Genomic DNA, 27,533 nt, shown 5'->3' on the forward strand with positions numbered 1-27,533 from the left:
CACTGCCCAGGCATTCACAAGCTCATTCAAAAGCTCCTTGGTCTGCAGCAAAAGTGGGAATTCGGTCTCCACCTCCTTAGCGTAACTGGGACCTACTGAAACTGCACTTCTTCTAGCTATGACTGCTCAAGCTACTGGGAAGCACCAGGAAAATACAACCTTGGGATGCACTGGTTTTTATCTTCTCTTCCACAAGACCTCTTTCCTCTTTTAAAATAGTCTTTACAGGTAAGAGAGAAAAAGAAGAAGACTTTGAATGCCTGGTCCATGGGCAAGGAGAACGAACATTAGGGAGAGCACAGCATATCCTTTAGGCCTGGGGCTGTCTCCAGGAACGTGCTCATGCCCCAGGACAACTGCACAGAGTACTTTCAGTCTCCCACTAAGCGCCACTGTCCAGAACCTACCCCACTCAACCTTACTAGAAAGCCACAGGCCTGCCCGAGTCCACTCAGCTCCAGCGATACCTTTACTTACAAAATCAGTAAAATGGAACCATACGAAATTGCTGGTAGTTCTACCAATTTTGAACCATCAAAAACAAATTTCATGTGGCTCACCCTCATACCAGTTGAGCATCCGAAAACCAAACATAGAAAATCTAAAATGCTCCAAAGCCTGCAAACTTTTTGAGCACTGACATACCTACCAAAGGAAATGATCATTGGAGCATTTCAGACTTCAGATTTTCAGATCTGGGATGCTCAGCTGGTAAGTATAATGCAAATATTTCAAGATCCAAAAAAAAAAAAAAAAAAAAAAAAAAACTCCTTGAAATAAAAAAAAATAAAAAAATAAAAAACCACTTTTGGTCCCAAGCATTTTAGATAAGGGAAACTCACTCGACCTGTATAATCTAGGATAACAATCTGTATTCTGTCCCTATATCAACAGTAAATTGTTTATGAAGCCATAGATAGTAAAAATTAAACATGCTAATTCTGTCTTTAGCCACCAAGCCAGCCACGTCCCAGGAAGTAACACAGGGAAAATATGTTCTTATTAACACCTTATTTTTCTGTTAACTTCCTACGGCAACATAAATTGGCCTGGACTTGACAAAACTGCTGCTTCTACTTCAATACACCAAGATATAAATGTTTATAGGGTCTCTCCTCAATGCCCGTCTAACCCCACACATACAGAAGAGCAAGCACTGCTTTTGATAAGCCATCCACCTGCTCAATAACCTACAGTAGCTCCTTATTAGCCTCCTTGAGGTCCAAACCCAAATTCCTCTGCTTGACACATAAGGCCTTTCACAATTCCAACCCACTCCACCTCCATTCCCCCACCCATCCAAGCCTCACCATCTTGTAAAGCCTAAGACCCATCTCTACTCCCAAACTTTCTCTGTCCTCATAAGTTCGCAGTGATAGCTCCCTCCTCTGAAGACCTGCTCATTCATTAAGGCAAAATTTAGCATGAATGCCTGAGACCAACACCTACCACAGAATATGGAAGATGTGGTTTTGCCTGCTGCACATCTCAGCTAATTGTTACTTCATCTTAGTAGGTGTAAACATTCTCCCTCTCAACTAAACTGTAGGCTCTCCAAAAGCAGAGACCAGGGTTTATGCAAACCTCCCAACTCTGCCCCAATACAGAGAGCAAGCACACAAGATTTGGGGAACAAATTCCCAACCCTGACATCAAACACAAATATCTAGCTTCAGTCTTCCAGTTCTCACTGTAAATAACAGCATTGCTAATTGCAGCACCAGTAACGTCACACAAAAGACCTCCTAAATACATTAGATAAGTGAGGTGAAAAGAAAATATAATCACAAACATCCATCTACCACAGGAAATTTGACAAAGTAGCATTTCTGAAGAATGGCTAATACAGGTAGGGGACAGCAGTACATTGCTTCAGGTTGAGAAAGCTTCAGAACACTGACCATGGGCCAGAGGACTTCTGACAAGCTGTTATTAGCTGTGTGACCATGGGAACGTTAATTAATCCCTATGAACCTCAGTTTCACCACCTGCCAAATGGCATTAATGTCTTACTCATTGCTGAGGATGTCCAGTGCATTGCTCTGCCTAGAGTGAGCACTCAACTTGTGCTTATTTTTCACTTGTTCATAAAGAAAATAAGTCCTGTAACCTTGAATTTCCTCCAAGTAGATGTACATCTCAAGGCCAAAGAGAATACGATGTTAAATGTGACTCGGCAGGATGAATTTGTCATTCACATAGTGGCTGAAATGAAAAACCAGTAGGGATGGGATAATAAAAGAAACACTCCAGCAAATCTAAGCAAACAGGTCTGCTGGGGAGATAAACAGAATTTCTGCTCATCGATCCTAGGATGCTCTGATTCTGGGGTGAGCCAATAAACTCAGTAACTGCACCAGCATGGCATGCCGTTATTGCCTCTAATAGGTTTGATGCTCAGAAAGTGGGTCTTTTATCTGCTGCCACAATTTAGATAAAGTAACATAACCTGATTCCACAATGATCAGCTCTCCACTTTATTATGCTAGAAAGGCTACCAGAGTGACTGTAAGTTTCCTGTCGAATTACTTATAATTATTTTTCTCTGTTATAAGATTAGCTGCTAATCAAGTTTAGCATCAAGAAAAAAATAAAAGATTTCTCTTTTATATTGTCTTTTTAAATCACAATTAAAGAGATTTTACCTTTTCCAAGTCATTTTAAAATAACTCACGTGTCTAATTAAAACGCAAAGAAACCTATGTCTGTGGGTCAGTATTAACTTCAGAATTTTCATCTTGGCTCCTAAAAAGCTATAATAACACAAGAAAAATAAATGAGAGATCATCAAAATTGCTATAGGACCCAAGTAACACATACTCTGTCTATAAACATTTACAAATTATGTGTACTAAACGAAATGAATTAGGTGTTTTAAACTATCTGGTAATATTCAATACAATAAAAAGATGACTAAAAAAGAAAGGTCAGTGCATCTAACACCACATTATTAATGCCCTCTTCCTAGCAGAAAGGTGCCCCTGAAAATACTTTCCCTTTTATCAACTTTTTATTTCTTTGTAGTTTCACCAGATTAATCACTTGTGGCCTCAGTATGCAGTGCTGAGAGACTATTCATGTCTATTCTTCTGTGGAAGATAGAGAAAGACTGGCTGAAATAATTTTACTTTTCACTGCATAATCATTTGTCCTGGGCATTTTCCAGGGGCTGTTTGGGAATAAACTCATTTTGCTCATATGCAGAGATGAGGCCGGAGAAACATTTGTGAACTTACATTTGATTATGCCAACACCCCAAGGAAGGTTTTGTAAACGAATAAAAAATTGGAATGAAGCCTCTCTCACTAAGCCTCAAAAATGCTACTGTTTTGTAACTCAGAAGCCTGGCCCATGTCTATATTGATCAAAGCTGTAGAAATTAATAAGAGCGAGGTTATAAAATGAAACTGCCATGCTGTTTATTGACTGTCATCACTGATGACACTCCAATCTCTAATTAACATCCTCACTACCTATCCTCTTTATTACCAACATGACATTGACTGAGACATCAGAAACAGAGTAATTTAAGAGACTTCCTCCTGCTCTTCTCTCAGAAGTGCCTCTGTCCAGGGTTGGTTTTTATCTCCTGATTTTAGTCGCCCCAGTATACTGGCACAGAACCCTGTATGGTCTTTGACTGAGACATATTTGCCAGGCCTTGTTCTAACCCACCTAACAGATGCCTGATACTTTTTTCTAAGCTACTCGCAAATTTAAAGATGTGATTGACTGCTCCATCTCATGATAACTTTGGAGTTATCATGAGTTTTATGTACTGCATCAGTTGTTTACAAGAGTGTTTTTAAGTGGACATTCCTTTTCTCACTTTTAAAGATTATCCCTGACCCCCTCGATAATCCTCATCCCGCATCCCTCGGTTTTCCTACTCACCCTTGTCTAGTATAGGCCACCCATCTCATCATTGTATCACAGTTACCACTTCCTCCTCTGCTGGCTTTATTATGTCTGAAAAATCCTCATGCTTCATGCAAACCAGAAAGCATTTTCCTCTCTTTCCAGAGATCCCAGAACATTGGGTTATACCCTACAGACACCCCATGACAACAAAGAGGACTGACAGACAAGGTCTGAATTTTTCCCTGCTGTCACCGACATGTCTCCTTAGAGGATCCTACTGAAGTGGTTAAACTGGAAGCTTCCATTTCCAATTTACTATGTTCTACAGAGCAGAGCTTCTCAAATGTTCATGTGCACACAAATCACTTGTAAATCTTGTTGAAGTGCAGGTCCTGATTCAGTCGGTCTAGGTGGGGCCTGACAGTCTGTATTGCTAACCAGGTCCCAGGTGATGCTGATGCTGTTGGGCCTGGACACACTCTGAGCACCAAGGATATATAGTGAAATTCCAGAGTATCCTTTTGGGAGTGCACGTTGCCTGTAAGTAGTTATTTTCATAAAGTTAATAAGTAATTTGTGATATGTTAAAAAAAACATGGCATCAATGCAGTGAAACACAAAATCCAGCCACAGTTCCCTTGACAAAAGATTTTGAGTACAGCAAACGGAAGTGGCAAAGGAAATGATCTAGAATTTGCCCACTGTTAGAGGGGAACAAACCTTTTTTCCTCTACTCTTTAGGTTAAATGATTGCGGCCCTGCCAAATAAACTGACAAAAGACAGATTGACAGGCAAAAAATGTTTCTTTCATATGCATATAAGGGCCTTACAGAAATGAGGTGAAAATCCCAAAAATGTAGTCAGACTCAGAGACTTATATACCATTTTAACAAAGAATGATAAACTTGTGGAGAAGTAATAAAACAAAGGGAAAAGGTTTGAGCTTCTATGGCGAAAAAAAGATATATATATATATATATATGAGAAAGTAGTGGAAGATAAAGATTATTTTAGTAAGGTTTGTTACGCATATTCCTCTCAGAGCCATCTCTGGGCTGATATGAGTCTAGAGTCCTCTCTGGTGATTAACAGTTGTTCAGCCCTTCCTGTTATAAGACAACTGAGAGGAACAAGTTCACAAAGGAAAATTTATGTCCACTTTTACGTAAATAGGGAGAGGATAGAGATCTTTTCTTTCATCTGCTGTTTCTCAAATACCTTCAGCTTAAAATAATTCCTGTGACAAAGTGTCATATTTGGGGGTAGCATATTTTGATCCCCTTTATGACCCAAAGTGGACCAGCAGCATCAGTATCACCTGGGAGCATCTTAGAAATGCAGAATTTCAGGCCCCACCCCCAATTTACAAAAGCAGATTCTGCATTTTAACAAGACCCTCAGGTGGTGTGATGCACATTTGCTTGAAATGCACTGCCACAGAATATCTCTTGCTTTGCCAAAGTGGTTAGTGAAACCAAAATATGCAGCCCTCAGTGGGGGTAAGGGGACCATAAAGCCCTTGGACTTGTACGTATCTATTTCATTAGCCCTTAAAGTATGGCAGCATGACCCAACTAAACCCAAACTGGGACCCAGGATCACATTTTGCTCAGAAGTGTGTTTATTTTTCCAGGATCTGTTTATTTGTACAAGTTGCCAAACGGGCAGACAGGGGTGTGGGTGAATGGGGAAGGAGATGTTTTGTGCACAGGCATTCGCAGCCCCCAGGGAGGAGATAACAGGCCTGGGAAGCAATGAGAAAGAGGGAACAGTATGGCCTCTGCCCCTGTGCTCCCAATCCCAGAACAGCTGGTTTAAGTGCTGTTGGAACGCAGGGTTGAGGGAGAATGCTGAAGGAGCTGTGTTTCAAAGACTGTGTGAAGCTCTGGGATCCAGGTGACAAGACACAGCAGAGTGAGAGGAGGACCAGCCACCTGCCTTGCCCAGAACAGGCCCCAGGACCCAGGGCAGCCTCAGCAGAGGAGGGTGATGCGGGGCCTTGGGGAGATAGCAACAGCAGGAGGGCCACAGGGGCAGGGAACAGGAGGAAGGATTCGGAACAGTAGCCACAGTGTACATGAGCACAGGTAACATCCTGCCCTGGGGACTCTGAGGACACTGGCAGAGGGCACACCAGGCATTAATATTAACATGGCCTCATTTGCTCCCAAGGCTGGTGAGGCCTCAGACCTGCCAGCAACCATAACAATAACCTTTCTCTCTAACCACCTGACCACTTTTCCTCCAGGTGAACTCTTCTGCTTTCCAGTCATTTTTTCACATGCTGCCTTTGGGTTTTTCTTTTCTTCCATAAATTCTGAAGCAGGTTGGCCCTTTCAGGAAAAGGAAAAGGAAATCTCTTTCCTTTTCCAACAGGATTCTCTTCACCTGCAGCTCTTTGTGCCAATGCATGGGGAGCTTCTCCAGATGCCGCCACCCTGTCCCCTGCATTGTCCTTCTCTGAGACATCTGATGCTGGTTGGCTTTGACCAGAGCTCTCCTTAGGGACAGCTTCTCTTTCAGTCTCACCCCGGGTTTCATGTTTCCTCCCAACTCTCCCAACTCACCCATGATCACATCCCTGGGGCTTCATCACTCACTCAGTAAAATTCCAAGAGGGCATGGCTCCCAGGCCAGGCTGCTGTTTCCTGCGGCCTGAATATTTAATCCCAATTGTCTGTTGCAGTGAGGAGATTCACAGTAACCTTGATTGGGGCTGAGTTTTGCTTTTCTCAGTGCTATATGCAGGGCAGCTCTTTGGATGTACTCATTTGGAAGGGGAGCCCTCAAGTACTCTGGGGCTACTTTCCCTTCAGCTGACTGGATATTCGCAAGACTTCATAGTTTCCTTTCCCTCCCTGGTTATCAAACCCTAAGGTCCCTCACCACCCCACTAATGTCCACTGACCTGTGTCATGCAATACTTTAAAATACACTAGGCTAGACAGACCCTCACCACATTCCATTCCTACTGGTGAGGTTGCAGAAATCATTCTAAAAGCATACTCCATCTCCTTTTTTCTAGAGATGAAGCACATCAATCTCATTTCTACATCTTCACACTTTGGCTTGAATGGATCTTAGACGGGTGTAAGGATACTTGGAATATTTGAACCATCTGTCAGTGCCTGGATGTGAAGACTCTCGCACTTCGTTTATCAGATGAGGGGTCAGTCTAATAAATGAGATCTGAGGTGGAAACTTCCATGATCCATTTGTGTACAGGAACAAGGAGGCAAACAGCCTGCAGATTCTTCAGAAAGTGGTTTTAAATGATTTTGACTTCTTGATAAGACAACCTCCATGTCCAACACATAATTAAATGGCAAGCCAGTAAAATAATTTGAAAAGAAATGTTTTTTAAAATATATAGCCTTCATTCATATTCAGGAGAGATGATACACTTGGGAAACACTGGAGCTGTTTATGTAAAATAATAATAAGGAAATAGTATGAATAATTTTATGCCAGCAAAGGAGACAACTTAAATGAAATGGATAGATCCCATGAAAGACACATTACCCAAATTTCTCAAGAAGAAATAAATTTCTTTTACTTCTTAATTTAATTATTTTAATGTTTAATTCTTCTTTATTTCTTTTTATTTATTTATTTGAGACAGAGTCTTGATCTGTCACTCAGGCTGAAGTGCAGTGGTACGATCTTGGCTCACTGCAACCTCTGCTTCCCAGGTTCAAGCGACTCTCCTGCCTCAGCCTCCCTAGTAGCTAGGATTACAGGCATGTACTACCATGCCCAGTTAATTTTTTGTATTTTTAGTGAAGACAGGGCTATGTTGGCCAGCCTGGTCTCAAACTCCTGTCCTCAAGTGATCCACCTGCCTGGGCCTCCCAAAGTGCTGGGATTACAGGCGTGAGCCACCACACCCAGCCTTCTTAATTTCTTTTCAATTTATTTCTCAAGAAGAAATAAATAAGCTAAATAGCTCCACTGTGCTGTTTATTGGAGGTTTACATCCACCAGACTGAGGAAGGACATTACATAAATAGTTAAGACATGGTCATTTACACGATGATTAGACTTGCTGGTAAAAATTCTCACAAACTGCTTGTGTTGAAATACACATCTTTTGTAAACAAAAGTAACACCACAGATCCAATCTAAAGAGGACATGTGTGTGGGATGCAAAAGCTGTGTGGGTGCAGATCTTTGCATTTTAGAACTGCAAGGATAGTAGCCCAGTTTCCCCAGCTGTAAAATATAACTGGAGGCCAGAGAAGGTAAGCAACTAGCCCAAGGCCACAGAACCAGTTAGTAAGAACCGAAACAAACCTTCCGCAGATACTGAATGTTTTTGAACAATGACATGGACAGATCTAGAGGTGTCATTTATAACATGGAATGTTAAGCTCATGGGGTCATCCAGAGAAAACAGAGCAGCACTCAGACGCATCAACAGGCATCAACACTGAAGCAAAGCAACCTCAGTTTAGCTCTGCCCTAGTTGTTAAGCCAGCCAACATCCAACTGGGCAAAATTAAGTCACACAGTGTTCCTGCAGCTGGCAATAAACAGATGAGCTTTTCCCTGATATCCCTGTAGACGGGATGATCTAAAAAAAGAAAATAACTCCTCAAAGTGTATTAAGATTCCAAACAAAGAAGAGTGATGTTGGGGTAAAGCAGATTAAGTGAAAACTTTTCTTCTTTTTGGGAATTCAGACTGGGTTTGGTTTTCCTCTAATTCAAAAGTAGAGAAGTCATGGTACCAACACCCTGATGAAGTCAGGCATCCAATTGGACCCATAAAGCTTCAGCAGCGGCCCGAATACCCATCCTGAGTACAACGCATCTTTGCTGGTGGAGCACCCAGCAGTCCTCACTGCCATGGGAACCTGCATGGCCCCCACAAGCCTGTCCTCCCTGGATAGCTGTAAAGATTGTAATGAGATGACAGGCATAAGGTTGCCCACATATGGTCAGCACTCAGATTAAACCAGATTGACAGTGGTGGCACTAAAGCAGAACTGCTTCTCTGCTGAGAAGCCAACCTCAGTGGGCAGAAACTGACACAGTTCCCTCTAACAGCCCAACTGCTGCATCTAAGCCTTTTGAAAGCATCAGACGCAAATGTTTCAACACAGACTGTTGCTTTCAGAGCCTTTATAAGGATAAACCTTAGCAGCTTTCAGCTTCTGCAGGAGTTGTGGTTAAGCTTCTTCAGGATTTCTTGTGCATGTTATATCATGGCATTTGCCAAATACATATAATTTGTTGAGATGGAGTCTACCAAATAAATGGGCCTTGCGTGGCAAGATTCTAAACACAGAGACCTAGTACCAGGTATGTGGTAGGCTGGCAATGAACAGGTGTTGCATGAAAGAACCCAATAAACCCACAGTAGTGTTCAATGAAAACAGACGATTGGTTGGGTCATCAGAATTTACTGGGTGATCATCCAAGCATGCACTCAGGATTTTTCATCTATTTCTGCCCCAAAGTTTATCTAAAGCTACACAGCCATCAACATTCTATAGGGCCAGCACACTGTCATGGATTTCATTGGTACCCACCCAGATTCCTTTACCAGGGCTGCCTCTCTCCTCCAGCTCTTACACATGTTGGCAGCCCATCGCTGCCCAAGTCTCCCAAGAGTTACTTTGGCTGACTGGAGCCACTTTACCCAGGAGGTCACACACGCAACTCTGCCTTCACAAAGACAGCCCATAATCAATGACTGATGGACAGGGGTGTGGGGAGGGGTACAAAAGACCCAGACTTTACCCCAGGGTGGGACAATTCCATAGTACAATGCATGTTCCAGAGCTCCCTGTGGCTGGGGCTGAGATGTGACTCCAGCCGAGACCACTTCCTTGCTTGGCCGTACTCCCTACCCACCTGACTCCCTTCTCCTGAGAGCTATCCCAGAATAATCACATGCACAAGAATCCGCATCTCAGGTTCTGCTTCCAGGGAAACCAGACCCTCACCATTGCCCAAAATTATGAAGGGTCTTTATATTTTACAGTAAGAATGAGCACTGATGGTTTTGTGGTATTTTTAGAATTCATAAGTAGAAGACATTCCTTCTCTCCTATTTCATTAAAAACAAACGGCAAATAATTACCCAGAGGTGCCTGGAGTGTCTTGAAACTATTTCTCTCATGAACATCCTTCCTGCCTTTGTTCAGGTCTGTGATGGATCTAATATCATTACTCCAAGAGGCCTTACCTGAAAGATCCTCAAATTGCTCCATCCCCCTCCCTCACCAATCTGGTTTCTTTCTGCATAGCACATATCACCATTGAAATGACAATGTACTTGATGTTTTAACCTGTTTCCCCAAGTCTCTAGAGCTCTGCAATGTTTAATACCATAACCGCTAGACACATACGGATATTTTCCATTTAAATTTAAATTAATTAAAAGTACTGAGCCTACCACAGTGGCATGTAGCAGATAATAAACATATGTGAGCCAATGAACAAATAGTTCATGGTAATCATCAGTGACGTCTCTGGCATCTAATTTTGTAGCTTTTATACTAAAATTGATATTGTCAAGAGTAGGAAAAGAACTGTAAGAACATTTAAGAAAAAAATTCTTAAGAAGCTATGAAAGGATATGACTATTACTGGCTGAAATTTTAGCGGATGGTAGTTAATTGTAGGTTAAAAAAACACAATGCCAGCCTCCAGATGGAGACAGCTAGCTAGCCAGAAACTGCTGAGAGTTTTTTGACAGTTATTCAAGGCAGCATAGAAAATATAAAACTTTCCTTTTTTTTCCCTGTGAGATGGGCAGATATTTAAAGTACCACTCCCTCCTCCCAATAGAATAAAAATCCAACATGTATGTTTTTTCTTTGATTGTTAACATGCTCACTTAAAACTATCTAAAAACCTACACATCGCGTTTGTGGCCAGGTGAACATGTTGGGAGCAAAATGCAAAGATCCCACTCTGTCTCCTTACCTAGCCCTCCGCAACTCAACACTAACACCACCTTCCTTTCTAAGGAAACAGCTTAATAAAGACATCTACTTTGTACTCATGACGAAGAAAGAGCGAGAAAGGAAACATAAAGAGAACCAAGAAGCCTCTGCTGTTTTTGCCTTGTAATGCAGACAAAGCAACTGGAAAAAAAGCAAGTAACTAACAAGCATTCCTGAGAACATAGGAATTCCAGATCTTTCCGCTGGTTCTCAGATGCTTTACTTTATTTATTTTTTGAGATAGGGTCTTGTTCTGTGGCCCAGACTGGAGTACAGTGGTGCCATCGTGGCTCACTGCAGCTTCAAACTCCCAGGCTCACGCAATTCTCCCACCTCTGCCTCCCAAGTGGCTGACACTACAGGCATGAGCCACCACACTCAGCTAATTGTTGTTGTTGTTGATGTTGTTGTTGCTGTTGTTGTTAAAGAGATAGGGTCTCACTATGTTGCCCAGGCTGGTCTCAAACTCCTGGGCTCAAGTGATTCTCCCACCTAGGCTAATTTTTGTTGTTGTTGTTGTTAAAGAGATGGGGTCTCACTATGTTGCCCAGGACGGTCTCAAGCTCCTGGGCTCAAATGATTCTCCCGCCTTGGCCTCCCAAATTGCTGGGATTATAGGTGTGAGTCACGATGCCCAGCTGTTCCCTACTTCTTAATATGAGTATGTATTCCTGTTTTTCATTCATGCTACAGAACTTCTTTGGAAAATATAATCTTCAAAACCAGTAAAACATCTTCAGTTATGTAGTCTTTGCAGAAAATGGTCAATTCTTTGGATTCTAAGTTAATATTAATGGCATTAAAGAAAAGGCACTAAAAGTTCCCAGCAGCCATTGCATAGCATACTTATAGGCTAATACTAAAGAGTATTCTTATAAATCGGATGACTTAGAGGTCTACAACCCTTGGACATCAGTTGACTCCAAGAAAAAGGAGCTTCAACCTAATATATTTCATTTCTTTATGTTTCTCTTTTCTTTTTAAATTAATAGGTCCACTGATTTTGGTTTTCTTAACTTGAACACAAGGTAAGACCCCAGTTAGGGATGTGGTGACCTTTTATTTTACATTAAACAGTCTGACCTGCCAGACCTGTCTTTAACATTACTGAAGAGGTGGCATCCTCTGACATCATCTTTTCTTATCCAGACCAAAAACATAAACACATTATTACTGACAAGTTTCAGTCATCTAGGAGAAGACTTTGATTTGGTGCTAGCAGTGTCTAGGACCAGTCAGAGACACCTACAGGTAAGTTTTAAATGTGTGAGAGATTATGTCTCAAAGAGAAAACCCACAATGAACCCAGGTTATTTGTTTTCATGGCTCCTGTAACACTGCACATGTTCTGTGATGGAGAAAACCTATGATTGCTACCACATAGCCAACTCCTTCACGTATCTTTTCTCTCCATCTTTCCCTCTCTCCATGAACTTATTTCAATTCTAGGACATACCTATGTGTTTATTCTGAGCCACCTGGAAAAGCAATTAGAGTACATGGACGCTCATGAAATAGTTTTTATATGTTTTTACTTCCAAATACAATTAGAAAGTAGTCAGCTATAAGGCAAAAAAATCATTAATTATATATATTAACTATCTATGAATTTTCTATATGTATAGTGAAGCTTATATGTACATACAAGCTTTTGACAGAACTGCAATAAATTGAAAAATACACGAAAAAATTTATAACATTTATATGTCAACATATAGAAAATTGCTAGGAGTAACTAACAAAAAATGTGTATGAGCAACATAAGGAAAACTACAAAACTGTGAGAGGAATTAGAAAAGCCATTTAAATGACTGTCCATTCCAGAATGTAAAAGCCTAATAGACATATCAGTTCTTCCCATTTATAATTTGTAGGTTTTGTGCAATTGAAGCACTAATACAATTTTTGAGGGAGGACAGGAAGGAGATGAGTAGTGAGTAACGAAGATAGTAAAATATATTACAGAGCTACAATTACAATGTGTTGGTACTTGCACAAGAATTTAAGAAAAAAAACTGTAGCTCCAAAATAGATACTATTTTATATGAGAATTTAATGTATAATGAAAGGTGATTACAAACTAGCAAGGAAGGTTAGAATGAGTTTTATTCAACACTGGAACAACTGATTAATAATTTGGAAATAAAATGAATTTAGATTCTTATTTCACAAATAATACCAAAATAACTTCCAGATGAATTAAAAACCATACAGAAACATAAATTTTACTTTAATATTAATCAAACTACTGAAGAGAAGGGGAGTTTGGAAATGAGAAGCATTAAAGGAGGTCATGGGTAGCAGATTCCAAGAGTTCTTATGGACCAGTGTAGGATGGAGAAGTGGAGGATGGGCTGACATCAGTGGTGGCACCCAAAAAACGACAGGGTGACACTGTATATCAGATAGACAGGTGCCCTAACTGATAAATATCAAAAAGCTCTAGGGCTACCACAATAAAAGACTCTCGCTTGTATGAATCCCAGTGTAAACCTAGCAGCTTTCTCCATCTCTGATCCTCCATTCAAAGCACATGGCCTCCAAGGTTGCCCGAGTAGCAGATGAGAAAAACAATGGTGGTATCCTGGCTTTCAACCGCCTGGAATGGGAAGTGACACATGGCACTTCCACCTACAGTCCAGTGGCCAGAGCTGGTCACATAACCCCAATCACCTTGGTCTCTCTTAAAAGCACAGCCTGGGGCACGGATATGGATTGATTTGGGAGGTGATCCCAGAAAGCACTAGAGGAGAGTGGAGAAGTGAAGTAGGACAGTGGCATCAAAGAGTAGGTTGCAACCTAGGCTCAGTTCTCCTGGGAACCTCTGGAGAGATTGGGTAGAACATGCCTCAGAGTTATCCTTCCAGAGGGGCAAGGAAACTGATATTCATCCATCCATTCCCTTCCATTAGTGATTGAGGGCTGCTCCCAGGAGATTAGCTGCCCAGCACTTGTGGGTATCTGCACCAGATGGGGACCAACCATGCCCCTGCAACCAAAGAAAGCCGTCTAACAGTGTTGCAGTGGCTTGCAGTGGGAACCACCAGAACAGGAAAGATGTGTGCTCAGGGACCATGGACAGGGACTGATAGCATCTGCTAAAGAAGGGGAGCACATGAATTATCTGGCAAGACCCACTGCCTCTGGCACAAATGGAGAGACCCAAGCTCCAGGGGAATTTTGTCATAGCCCTCTGAAATCGAAACAACATCTGAGTTAAAATGAATAACCAGCCTTGTCTAACCCATTCCTGGAAGAGACATTCGCAAAAAGTCATGGCTGTTATTGCTAGGAAATCTGCTCCTCCAACCAACCCTGAGACCCAAAGATACTTCCTCTAGGGTGCCCTGGACTAGCTTGTGGGTATGGAAACTACTGTTAGGGGAAATGCCCTCCTAGTTTGGGGGGATTCTGGGATGAAAAAACATGGTGGCATCCTCAAGTGGCATGTGGTGTCTGGGGGTGGGTGACAGGTATGCCCTCGCTCACAGAACCTTTATCACAAGTTCCAGATAGACTCAGAAGAGGGGAGGTTCCACATCTCCCTGGAGGGCCTCAGAGGCTCTGCTATGAAAACAATGCCTGAGACCAGGAGAAAGCAGAAGTTTCTCAAGTGGGAACAAGAAAGTAAAAGCCACTTCTGGCAGCCTATTCATGTTGCTTCCCTCCATCAGTTGGTGCATTAGGTTAATTATTTATACAAAAGGTAAATACTAAGTTACATTTTAAAATATTTAATGCCAAAATTTTAATGAACATGAGATTTCACTCTAGAAACCACAGGGGTTTATTTTCGGTTTGTGAAATTTTTGTCTGTCTGTGTGGCTTTGTGTTCTCTGCCCTCCACTTCCCCAAAGTGCAGTGTTTCCATTTCACTTCTTATGTAACTACCTAGAGATCATTTAACCTCTACTCATTCCTCAGAGAATTTTCAGTATCTCTGTCCAAAAACACAGAGTGGAAAGTTGATCGTTCGTGCTCTTAAAATAAAAACTGAAGGCAGAAAACTAATCTCACATTATATGGTATGACAGTTTCTAGCTCAGAACCATCTACAGTTTTCTCAATTTTTTTCACCTCCTTTGAACACATGGAACACAAAAAAAGGGTGTGCTTAATCAGGCAATATTGCCAGAATCTGCTCCTACAGGACAGAAGCAGCAAGCGCAATAGAAAACCTAATAAAGCCATTCAAATCATCTTAATGAGCACTAATTAATGTCCCGTAGAAGAAAAATAGGCACTGCAAGATGCAGCAGTTTCTCAGAAACTGGTTCAGGAAAAGTTACATCAATGAGAAAAGATGGGACGGTAAATACAGCAGAACACAGTTCTGGTCTTGAGCTCTCCCATTCTTGCCATGGACATCTGACACCTGTGGTCCTCATCCTGGTCAGTGGTACCATCAACTACCCTCGACCTCCAAGACCAAGAGTCATCCCTGACTCCTCTTCCCTTCCATCCCCTCCCACATTGCAGTCAACCTCCAAGTCCTGTGAATTCCAGCTCCTACATGTCTCTCAAATCCATGCTTCCTCTCTCCCATTCCCTTAACCACATCTGAGCACCTGCCCTCATGACATCTTAGTTCAGCTACCTGCAAGCCACCCTAGATTCTGCTGTCTCGGCCTTTCTCTCTCCCCCTCAGCCACTCCACACACCCTGGGAAAAGTGATGTCTCTAAACCATAAAGCTGGACATCTATGTCCCCTTCATTAAACACTCCAGTAGTTTTCCACCTGTTTCTCAAATTCCGGGAGATCCTCAAACCTATTTTAGGAGGGTACACAAGTTCTCAAAATTGTGTTTTGTTTAACTTTCTGTTTTCACTTTCATGATCACCTTGTTTAAAGAATCAATAGAAACATATTCTGGATCATCTGAATGACCATGTTATGACTAAGTGCTACCACATAATTTCACCATATGTACTCTTGCATTTATACTGTAGTTGGTGCTATGGTTCTGAATAACCAGGAAAACTCATATGTTAAAACTTAGCCCCCATTGCAGTGCGGTGATATTGAAGGGTAGGTGTTTTGGGGAAGTGATTAAGTCAGGAGGGCTCTGCCTTACAGAATGGATGAGTGACCGACAAAAGGGCTGAAAAGAACTAGCTTAGGCCCTTTGTTGGCTCCTATTCCTTCCACTGTGTGAAGACACAAGATCCATCCCCTTTGGAGCGTGTAGCAACAAGCAGAGAATGAGCCTTCACCACACATCAAGCTTACAGGTGCCTTAATCATGGCCTGCCAGCCTCCAGAACTGTTGGGAATGAATCTTTGTTCTTTACAAATTACCCAGCCTCAGGTGTTTTGTTACAGCAGCACAAACAGACTGAGACAACTGGCATCAAGAAACATTATTTTAATTATCATAGGCTAATGAGAAAATAACAAATCAGGCTTAGTGTATAGAGAGGAAACTGATGAGAAAATTGAGCCATCATACAACCTTGCGGCATGGCACACTGCATACCAAATTCCTAAGAACCTGAACAGCAGCTGTTATAACCAGAAATAGGGATTTCATTTTAGCAAAAATAACTTCATTAGAACTTCATAAGAGCATTAATTCATGAAGTTAATCCAAATGTATTTGACTTGTAGCTGTGTTGATATTTTATTTATATATTTGTTTTGGTTATGTGGTCATATGAGAGCTCTAAGTATAGAGTTTAGACTCATTTAAAACTACTACATATCCAAACTGCATTATAATAAAAATAATTTAAGCAACACTAGGAATCTACAAGAATTTTTTTCCTTTAAAGGAATTCCCATACCACTGTTATTTGAGAAACTGTGGGCTCAGAGTGAGGCTTAAGCTTCATAACAAGACATACGTGGGAGAGTTGATGTTCTCTGACTTTTTCTTCCATCCCAGCCCCCATCCCCTATTTCCCAGCCCTCTCACAATTAGTTCTGACCAATGACCAATGGGCTGTAGACAAAAGCAACACTGCATTCATTCCAGAGGAGCCAGAGAGATACTCTCCCACTATCTCTTCCTGCACTGGTGACTACAGTGGCCACATTTTCCAGATGGCAAGGCTGAAAGCTGGGAGAAGCTCTGTCAACTTGGCTATCAATTGACCTGTGAGGGACACACATTGTGTGTGAGAAGTAACCTTTGTTGAGTTAAACTACCAAGATGATGAAGTTGATTTATTACTGCAGCAAAGCTTAGAAAACCCTCCTGACTAATACTGCTTCATGAACTGAGCTCTGCTCCCTGACCAACTCCTCCCCATCACACTCTATGCTCCAAACAACTCTTAGTTCAATGACCTGAACACACCAAGCTGTTTCATCATGGCATCCTACTTTTGCACATGCTGTTCCTCAGTCTTAGAATACTATTCCACACACTTTCTTGCCATCCTCTAATCCCAGACACAGTGATTCATCCATCAAAACCCAGTTCAGATTTAATTACCACCAGGAAGTGTTCCTCCCTTTCTTAACTCTCTTACCTGCCTCTCCATTACCCTAACGCCACAGAGTGCTCACCTCACCATGTCATAATCATACATTTCTATGTCTAACCCTTCCTTACCCACTCCCCACAATCACGCTGTGGCAGGGGCAGTGATGGGCCAATGGCTTATTCATCTCTACATCCTGAGGGCCAGCGTGCAAAAGTAGGCAGTATTTGGCCATTTGGCCAGAAAGAATTTCCTCCAGGAGGCTGGTCCTGGGCATTTGAAGGAAGTTGGGTTTGATCCATTACCTACCCAGTAGGAGCATCCTACTCAACAGCAGCAATTACTAGCTATCTCTACCCCAGCTCCAGGCCAGACCTGCCTAGGAGGCCTGAACCCTCCTCATCATCTTTCCAAACACAGTGCTCTTCAGTTCCCACAAAGGACTTAGATTTTACCCAAGAGGGAGTAGCCTAGGGCCTTGTACTCAAAATGTGGTCCCTAAAGAAACAACATCTACAAGAACTTAGGAGCTAGGGAGAAAAGCAGAATCTTAGGCCCCACCCCAGATCTCCTGAATCAGAATCTACATTTTCATAAGATCCCCATTATGTCCAGTCATATTTGAAAAGTACTGGCCCCAGGCAGCCAAACAGAATCCATTCATCTAAAATGTAACTTTAATAACAATACTTTCCATTTGTAATAATATCTGGTAATTGCTTTACATCACTAAATCCTCAGAGCAATTTGAATATGCCCATTTTACCAATAAGGAAACTGAGGCTCAGAGTAGTTGGGTATCTCGCTCAGGATCACATGGGCTTGAGGGGTCAGAGCCCAAATGTGAAGGCAGTTCTGATGGACTCACCCCCATAACCACACACTACACGACACCCTGCCCTTTGCAAAATTCTGTCAACATTTAGCCTTCAAAAACAGCCCAAGCAGCTCTGGAGACTTCTCTGTCCCTTCATGCAGCCACTGATCTGGTGATTATCTCTATTCTACCACTTGCTATCCACATCATGATGCCTCTACATACACTACTGTCCCCAAGGGATTGCCAGTTGTCTCTGTATAAAGATTTTACGGGCTTCCTCTATAATTACTGGATGAGTTCATTAAAATATTTCCCCTTTTGATCATCAAAGAACACTCTGAGGTTGGCTGGACAATTTTTATTAAATGAATGGTGAAAATATTGAGGTTCCTAGAGAAGTTTAGTGACTTGCCCCAGGTCACCAGGAGGCTTCAGAACTCTGGGGATGGAGCAGCCAAACTCCCCTCCCCAATTCCCGGTACAGATGTCTTCTTCCCACTCTTTCACTTTCCCTAGATTTCTCTCTTCTGACCTACATTACCAAGCAGTTAACAAAAACATTCTTTTCAAAGAACTCCCCCACATATGCATCTTCAAAAGGGGCTCTGCTCCACCAGCAGATGGGCAAAATTTAGACATTATCAAGAGGCTACCAAAGGAAAAGGTGAGGAATCTCAGGATGCCAGATCAGGTACAATGAGCCTCCTGGATCCAAGGAAAGGAAAACGTCTTCAAGCAAGAGCCTCCAACAAAAGCAGCCCATCCAAGCCCCCACCCAGTAACCTCACCATCAGGACAAGTCCCCTCTGAGAGCCCCTGGAGGCTGGTGGAGACCTACCTACCCTCTCTGACCAGGCACCACCACTCTCCTGTAGGTTGCAGGATTGAGATTCCACGAGCCAAAGCAGCCCTTTTCCTCCCCTTTGTTGGCTTTAGAAAGAAACTAAGACTGGCTTGTCCAAAGAAAACCAAAACACCTGCCTGAAATATTAAAATATTTAGGGGAAAACTGGGGAAAAAAGAGGGTAAAATCCCTCTTTGGGGGATTTTTTTCTTGGGAAGAAAAGAGAAGCCAACAAACGAGATCCTGGGACAACTAAGCAATTCTGTTTTTTGCTTTTCTGAGCACCATGCCACCATGACCGCTGAGTACTGTGGGCACTGCCAAAGATGCACTGATCAGGGGCCTAGAGGGCACTGAACACCTGCCTGCCAATTCGTTGCCTGGGCATGGGGGTCCATCTGCCCAGAAGGGAACACCTTTTGTGAATTCATACAAAACACCCTACAGGTTAGCATGGGCTACCTATGACCAATATTAGTCATATTTGGATAACATAGGAAGGATAAAAACATTGACAGTGAGAAGGGTCCATGTTTTTGTCTGGATTCCTTAGAATCAGATCGTGAGATAAGAATTCCTATGAAAGTGTATTAGGAGGTATTCCTAGGAAAAAATGGTAGGGATGTGAAGAAGTAAAACAAGAAATAGCAAGCCAAGCAAGGGAAACAAGCCAAGCAAAGAACCATAGAGGTCAATTTGACACAACTCCACATTGCATCTCTGGAAACAAAGGATGTCATGCTTCAGAGTGTCCGAAGTAAAACAAGAAATAGCAAGCCAAGCAAGGGAAACAAGCCAAGCAAAGAACCATAGAGGTCAATTTGACACAACTCCACATTGCATCTCTGGAAACAAAGGATGTCATGCTTCAGAGTGTCCTGATCAAGGGCGAAGAAGCTGGACTATTTATACTCCAGCACCCATCAGTCATTGAAGAGGGGCTGCCCCAGGGGAGATGTAAATTCCCGGGGACTCCCTGTTTTGAGTTCCTACAAAAATAGGCTCTGCAGCCCAAGGATCATCCTCCAAAAAAGAGATGGAGGGACTGGCAATTGGAAGTGAAGGCACCCAGGGCACCAATATGCACCAAGATGGCAAAGCTCACCATAAAAGAATATGACTCAAAAATCTTTCCAACCTAAATGGAAGGAGTTACAGAGCATCTTTCAGAAATCACTTTCTGTCCCTCTTTGTTCTTTCTCCAGTGAAGCAATTCAAATATTAAATTGAAATGCTTTTCTAAAGTTGGGCTGTAAGGCAAACCCAATACTCTTTTTCTTTTTCTTCCTGAGGGTCTTGCTTCTTGCTACTTTGTCCTAAGGATAAGCACAATGCTTGCCTGTTGCTCTAGATGCCTCATAGATTGAGATCATTAGCTCAACATCAGCCCAACAGATCTCCTCTGTAAGCAGTAACACAGACACTTCACAGCTCCTCATACAATCCAAAGTGCAGGGCCACCTAATTAATGCCAAAAGGTTTTATGACAGCCAATGATGAAGGTGGAACCCCGCTTCAATTTGACAGCTGTCATCTTGGACAATACATCAAGGAAAGGAAATGGAATCAACTAGGAGGGGGTGAGGTGGAGGAATGACCAATTGTCAGGAATGAATAACAACCGAGTTCCCTCCACAAGTTCTCACACACTTCTCCCCTCCCAGCAGGCAGATACTCTGAAAAGGTGTCCCCAGATGCCTCTGCCCAGCACTGGCACAGCCCTCTCCCTTCCATACCACACCTCGCCCCTAGAGCCAGACATGGAAAGGAGTGTAAATGTGGTCCTATATTTGAAATTAATTGATAGGATATTTCACGAGCTCAGATTTTTTTAATATTAATTCCCTAATGCTCTGCCTGCATCCTTTTTCCTAATCATCTTTGGTTCTTCTGTGTTTCTTTAGTTCTAAGGAGGGTCTTGTCATTTAGATGGGTCAGAGACCTCTAGAGAACTGGGTCCAACTCCAGCTCCGCAGCTATGGAGCCGTGTGACCCTGGGCACGAGGTCTGTGGGACTCAGTTTTCTCATCTGAGAAATGGGGATAATTCCATTCTTTCCAGATTTGGGGAGAGGATGAAATAAGGTTAACTCTAGGTGAAGCGCTTGGCATGTTGAGTTGCACAATAAATGTCAGCTCCCTCCCTGCGCCTTCTCCCTTCTGCAGCCTCACCACACCTGCACCTTGAAAGACGCCCAGTGCGTTTCCCAGGAAGGGCCCCCCTGCTGGCGAAGGAAATAAAATCAGCTCCGGACAGCGTTATTCCCCCTAGCAAGCGAGTTTCAGGTGGTGTACACCGGCACGCGCGCGCGTTTACTCACGCGTACACACACATACGCACACACACCGTCCTTCGTACACCCCCGGGGGGTCTGGCACTGCTGCTCCATCCCGCACGGAGCGGGGTCCAGAATCAGGGCGAACCAGTCCTCCCGCCTCCGCCAAGGTGGCGCCCAGTACGGGTCGGCGCCGGAGCGCACGGTACTCACCCGGGGCAGGCCGCGCCGGGCAAGCTGGGGCTGGCCGGGCTGGGGGCGGCGGCGGCTGCTGGGCTGGAGTAGCGGCGGGCATGGCGCGGCGGCGGGTCGGGGAGAGCCTGGAGCAGAGGTGGCAGCGCTGGGACGCGGCTCGACGGCTGAGCAGGCGCGGGAAGGCGGGGCGCAATGAGCAGCTACAAGCCCGCGCCGACTCTCCCTCTTCTCTCCCTCCCGCCGCCCGCCCGCCAGCACCGCGCAGCGCAGCGCCCGGCGACAGCCACCGGGAACGTCTCCGGGGGCGCGGGGCTTAGCAACCGAGCACCAGCCGCAGCCGCCCTCTCTGCGCCGGTCCCGCCGTGCGCGCCGCTCCTGTCTCTGGAGGCCGGGCGGGGCCGGGCTTTGAACTTGCTCCCCCACCCCTGCTTCTCCAGTGAGCGCCCAAAGGCGGTCCCCGGGGACACCTCAGCGGTCCCTCCTCTCCCCGCCCGCGGAGTCCAGCCTTTCTGCTCTCCTTCCCCGCGCAGTTCCGCCGTGGAACCTGGCTGCGCCGGGTTTTGAACTTGCGCTTTACCCCTGTTCTCTGTGGGTGGGTGGCAGCCCAAAGGCGACCCCAGGACCACCAGCCATCCTCGTGCCTCCTTGCAGTGCAGGGGCCAGACTTTCCACACCACTCCCTTTCTCCTATCCCATTCCCGCTACTTGCACACACTAACTCTAGGTCCCAGGGCAGTCCTACTCTAACACCCTTGTTGCCCCCCAAATTCGGAGACCTGCTTACACTCTGGTCCACACCCATGGTCTCAAAGACGTAGGTTGCAAAACGTTCCTCCAGCTAGTGGCTTCCTGGTACCATCTGAAGGCAGCTCGATGGCCCTTGGGTTGTTGTACCTCTTCCCAGCACCACACACTTGTTCCTCATATTTGCAGGTCCCTCAGGTCTGCAGTGCGGGGTCTGGGGACCCATATTCCCAGGTACTGGCTCCCAGACCTCTCCTGCGAGAGATCATGAATTCACTGGATCAGCCATACCCTTCTCTCCACAGGACCGTTGACATGATTACAGAGTGGTCTGGCTTTTACCTTGATCAATCAAGTCACAAAGTGGTCATGTCTGTTGGGTCTGATGTTGCTCTTCAATGAAATTGTTTATGCTCAACAGAACGCCAAGGCCGAGCTGATAGAACCAGACCAGCTCCCAGATGGCAGGGGCTGTCTTTCTCTTTATCACACATAACAGGAAGCCTAGAAGAAGACTCCTCTGTGTGTGTTCAGCTGCTCAGGGACGACGTTAAGGGCTCAGTTTCTTTCCAGGATTCCACATGGCCACCTTCAACATCTTGCCTTTTCTCCTCAGACTTGTTGCCTCAGGGTTCCAAAATGGCTGCGATAGCCCCATGACGCTGCTGTGCGAAAAATAACTCCTGGTTCTAGCTGGTTTGTTGGCCAGGTACTCTGAAGTCATCAACAAGGACCATTTTCAGCAATCCAGTTCACCAATGGTGAGCACAACAAATGCCCTGCCTTCAAGTCACTCACCTTCTAGTAGGGGGAGACAGATAATAAAATAAAAAAGTATGGTGATAAATAGTGTGAAGAAAACTGAACCAAGAAAAAGGGAATGTGTTTACGTAAGTAGAGTGGTTGGGAAAGGTAACATTTGAGTAAAAACCCGAAGGAAGAACCTATTGGAAATCTCTCTGGGAGACAAGTGTCCTTGAGATGCCTACACACTTTCGTTTTAAAAGCACTTACTTTTCTCTTTAACAGCCACTCTTCCTGGCCCTATCACTTATGTTTTAGGAGAAAATAAAAGTTAAATAAACTGAGTTTTAACAAAAGGTTTAAGCTTTGTAAAGGAGAGATCAGATGATTTGTGTTTTCTTCCTTGCAAAAGCAGCAATCTCAGTGTTTAATTACTGACTGGATTATCACGATTTAAATATTAACTATATCTACACATATCAAGCAATCACAATAAACACCTTAAGTTATCAGATTACTTCACAAGAGTGAGGGATGCATCTTGTTGAATACTGGCAAAGAAATTGCTAATTGCCTACTCAACACCTATTTTCATTTCTGATCTGGTATTTAAAAAAATTTTTTTTAGCTAAGCATACTGCAACCTGCAATTAAAAACAATACATTTTCTAGCCTCCCTTGCAGCAAGGAGTGGCCATTTGAAAAGTTTCTGGCCAATGAAATATAATTGCAAGTATTGTATTGGATTTTCAGTAGATGCCTTTACAAATGCTGATGTGGCTGACACATGCACTCCTTTGTCCCTTTTCCTTCATCCTGGTATCCAGATATAATGATGTGGTAGGTGAGATTATTAATTTCAATTGTTCACTCCGTTCCTCAATTGAATTAGACAACCCATCCTTTATGGTACTTGGAGTGTGCTTCCCTGCACCTTGATTTTAGGTTTGGCCATCTTTCTTTTTCTTTTCTTTCTGATTTGTTTTGTTTTGTTTTTAACTTTAAACAATTTTTTATTAGACAAAGATTGTCACATATTTGGATATTTCTCTACTTTGTACACAATTATTCTCACTCTCCACAGAAAGGCTGCTTAACTTCTCATCTGGTGGTGGCAAGCACTAAAATCCTGATTTGTAACAGAATAGTAGTAAAAATGCCTCAGTGATTTAAGTTGAAGGCAGTACATTCGTACGTGACTCTTGTACCCAGTATCAGGAATGTACAAATGTCTTTTTATTCAAAAATACAAAATAAAGTATCTGAAGGCATGGACAATGACAGCAGTAAACCATTATATATTTTGTCAACTGAAACCAGCAACTGATGGTTATAATGATTTCTTAAACATCAGCCAGCCTTTTCTTCATTTTCTCCAACTGACTTCTCTGAAGTTATTGGTGAGGAACATTGCCTTGGACTTCCTGTCCCAGTTTATTAATAAAGGTCAAGCACTATTCTAGGAGTTACAACATGCCGCCTCCCATACTACATCCCATTCCACCCATTGCACTCATTCCAGGGTCCTTCTCTTCTTTAGGGATTTCTGTGACTACAACTTCTGCTGTAGTTAGCAGAGGCTACACCAGCAGCATCCAGTAAAGCAGTTCTCACAGCCTTTGTTGGGTCAATAATTCCTTTTCCCACCATATTCACAAAATCTCTGACCATAGCATCACAACCAACTTCTGAGGAACGTTGCATAATTTTCTCAACTATCAGAGATCCTTCAACACCTGCATTCTTAGCAATGGTCATTGCTGGAATTTTGAGTGTTATTTTAATTATTTATATACAAATTTTTTTATCTTCATGAGCTGGAGTCAATGAGTCCGAGGCTGGAATGCTCCAAACCAGGATGGATACAACCCCCTCCCAAAACAATGTCTTCTTCAACAGCAGCTCTTACAGCATTAAGGGCATCTGTAACTCTGTCTTTCTTTTCATTCGCTTCAACAACACTTGTCCAACCAACATTTAGCATAGCTACTCCATCTGAAAATATTGCCAGTCGTTCAGTTTTTCCTTTTCATATTCACTAGTTGTGACATCTAACTGCTCGATGATTTCTTGAATACGTTTTTCAATTTGAGCCTTGTCACCTTTTCCTTTTAAGAGTATGGCATCATCTTTGGTCACAATGACCTCTCCAAATTTTCCTAAATCATGAGGATGAACATCGTCAAGATTTAGGATCAACCCCTCTTCTCCAAACACTGCACCAACAGTAGCAATAGCTATATCTTTGAGCTGGTTCTTTGTCACCAAACCCCGGAGCCTTGACTGCCACAACCTGAAAACCAATCTTTAGGCTGTTCAAGACAAGTGTACTTAGAGCTTCTCCACCAACATCTTCAGTGATTATGACCAAAGGTTTATGGTGAGCATTGGCAGTTTTAAGAGCAGGTACAATGGACTGGACACTAGAAATTTTCTTTTCACTCAACAGAACATATGCCTCCTGGAATTCACATTTCTGACCTTTTGATGTATTAATAAAGTATGGAGAAATATAGCTTTGATCAAACTTGAAACTTTCAATAATTTCTAATTCATCATTCGGTGTTTTCCCATCCTTTACTGTGATGACACCCTTTCTTCCCATCTTTTTCACTGCATCAGAGATGAAATGGCCAATTTCTTTGTCTCCACTTGCAGAAATTGCAGCAGCCTGTGCAATTTCTTCAGGGATGGTCACAGGTTTAGACTGCTTTTTAAGTTCAGCAATTACAGTATCAACAGCTAACATCACACCTCTCCTGATTTCCACTGGATTAACACCTTTGCTAATCTTCTCAAAGCCTTCCTTGACAATAGAGCATGCCAGTACAGCAGCAGTGGTAGTGCCATCCCCAGCCTCTTCATTTGTGTTTTTGGCAACATCTTGTGCAAGTTTAGCCCCAATATTTTTATGTTTATTCTTTAAGTCAATTGACTTAGAAACAGTCACACCATCTTTTTTTACTCTGGGACTTCCCCAGCTCTGCTTAATAATCACTGTTCTTCCCTTTGGCCCCATTGTAATGGCTACAGCATCGGCTAAAAGGTCTATACCTTGAAGCATTAAGGCTCAGGCATCTGCACTGAATTTTACATCTTTGTCATAAGCCCGAGTGAGATGACAAGCCAATACCCTGGACACTGGTCTCATCTAAAGACTGTGGGGAACCAAAGCATTTCTGTGGGGTGGCAGCAAGGTGTGCCCGCAGCACCGCAAGGCAGGTCGGCGGCTGCAAGTGAGGCCTTATTTATTTATTTATTTATTTATTTCAGACTTAGTTTCGCTCTTGTTGCCCAGCCTGGAGTCCACATGGTATGATCTCGGCTCACTGCAACCTCCACCTCCCAGGTTCAAGCGATTCTTCTGCCTCAGCCTCCTGAGTAGCTGGGACTACAGGTGCATGCCACCACTCCTAGCTAAGTGGCCATCTTTCTTACTTTGGCCAATGGGACGTTATTGAACATAATGTGAACGGGGGTTGAAAAGTTTTTCCATGGTTTGGTTTGCCCAGATGGGCTTCTGCCAATAGCCTAGATAGCTGCTGATCCAAGATAAATGTGGAGAAATATGACGCAGACCTAAACTTCAACGGATAGCTAAGTTCAGCCAACCTGCAGCCTGAAGCAGACCTGTAGGAAGGAGACAAAAAAAAAATGCCAATTGTTGTAAGTTACTGAGTTTTGGGCTGGTTTGTTACTCAAGATTATTGCAGCAAAAGTTAGCTAACATGATAATTGATGATGATTGGAGCCCCAGCATCTTACTTAGGTCATATGGTGGCCTTAAAAGTGGAAGTCAAGCCCTAAGGATCACAGAGCAGAAACATAGAATAAACCATAGTCCCTTGACATCATGAAGCTACCACATCACCCCAAAGCATTCAATTTGCACTTCCTTTTTAAGAGAGAATAAATCACTATATGTTTGAGTTGCTATAGTAGGAGTCATCCCTTGTTATTACCTGTCAAATGATGATTTGCATGGATTCACTTAAAAAAAGAAAACACTTTTTTTCATATTAAGAGAAACATTGAACACACGCAGTATCAACATTTAAATGTTAAATAGAAGACAGAAAAGAATCATCATGCTTACAGTAAGCCACTTAACTAGGAACTCATTTAGCATAGCTAAAAAGAATGGAACAATAGTCATTATGGTCTAGCCAAGGTGTCAGGACTATTTTGGTTGCAGATGAGCAAAACTCAAGCAGCTTATTTTAAGTGGCAAGGAGCACAGGGCATTTTAAGGATATCTGAAGAAATGTCAAATACATCCAAGAGCTGACTGGTGACCACTTCAGGACCTTACTCTCAAATGTCTCCCACAATAGCTGTTTCAGAATCCAGTTTCTCCAAGGAGAGAATGTAGTTGGCCCAGCCTATTCACTCTAACCAGGCCACTTAAATCATTGGCCAGCATTGGATTGGCTGCTTTGGGATGGGTGTTCATCCCTGGTCCAAACAATCGTGGCTCCGTGGGAAAGAAGATAGAGGAAGAAGCATTGAATGACAGTCATTCTGAAGCTGTGCATGGGACATTTTAAGCCAGGAGGGGAAGTTACATATGGCAGGCAAATTGACTGGCATATCCAGGACACCCGGTAAGCTTTGTTGAGGAAAGAAAGAAAACATTTCCAGGAATTCAAGCCTGAGTAGGATACCAT

General features: G+C 43.1%; 1 protein-coding gene and 1 pseudogene across 1 annotated transcript in view; both read right to left on the reverse strand.

The window, feature by feature from the left end:
- Positions 1–21,728, reverse strand: part of DCLK3 (doublecortin like kinase 3) — a 49,215-nt gene extending 27,487 nt beyond the window's left edge. The window contains exon 1 of the mRNA XM_045386502.3: positions 21,397–21,728. Within this exon, the coding sequence (XP_045242437.1) occupies positions 21,397–21,478 (82 nt within the window). The 5' untranslated portion in view covers positions 21,479–21,728. The remainder of the gene's footprint in view (positions 1–21,396) is intronic.
- A 2,126-nt stretch (positions 21,729–23,854) lies between these two features.
- Positions 23,855–26,017, reverse strand: LOC102124418 (60 kDa heat shock protein, mitochondrial pseudogene; annotated as a pseudogene).
- Between the last annotated feature and the right edge of the window lie 1,516 nt (positions 26,018–27,533).

The sequence above is a fragment of the Macaca fascicularis genome, chromosome 2, assembly GCF_037993035.2.
Source record: "Macaca fascicularis isolate 582-1 chromosome 2, T2T-MFA8v1.1".
Taxonomy (NCBI): domain Eukaryota; kingdom Metazoa; phylum Chordata; class Mammalia; order Primates; family Cercopithecidae; genus Macaca; species Macaca fascicularis.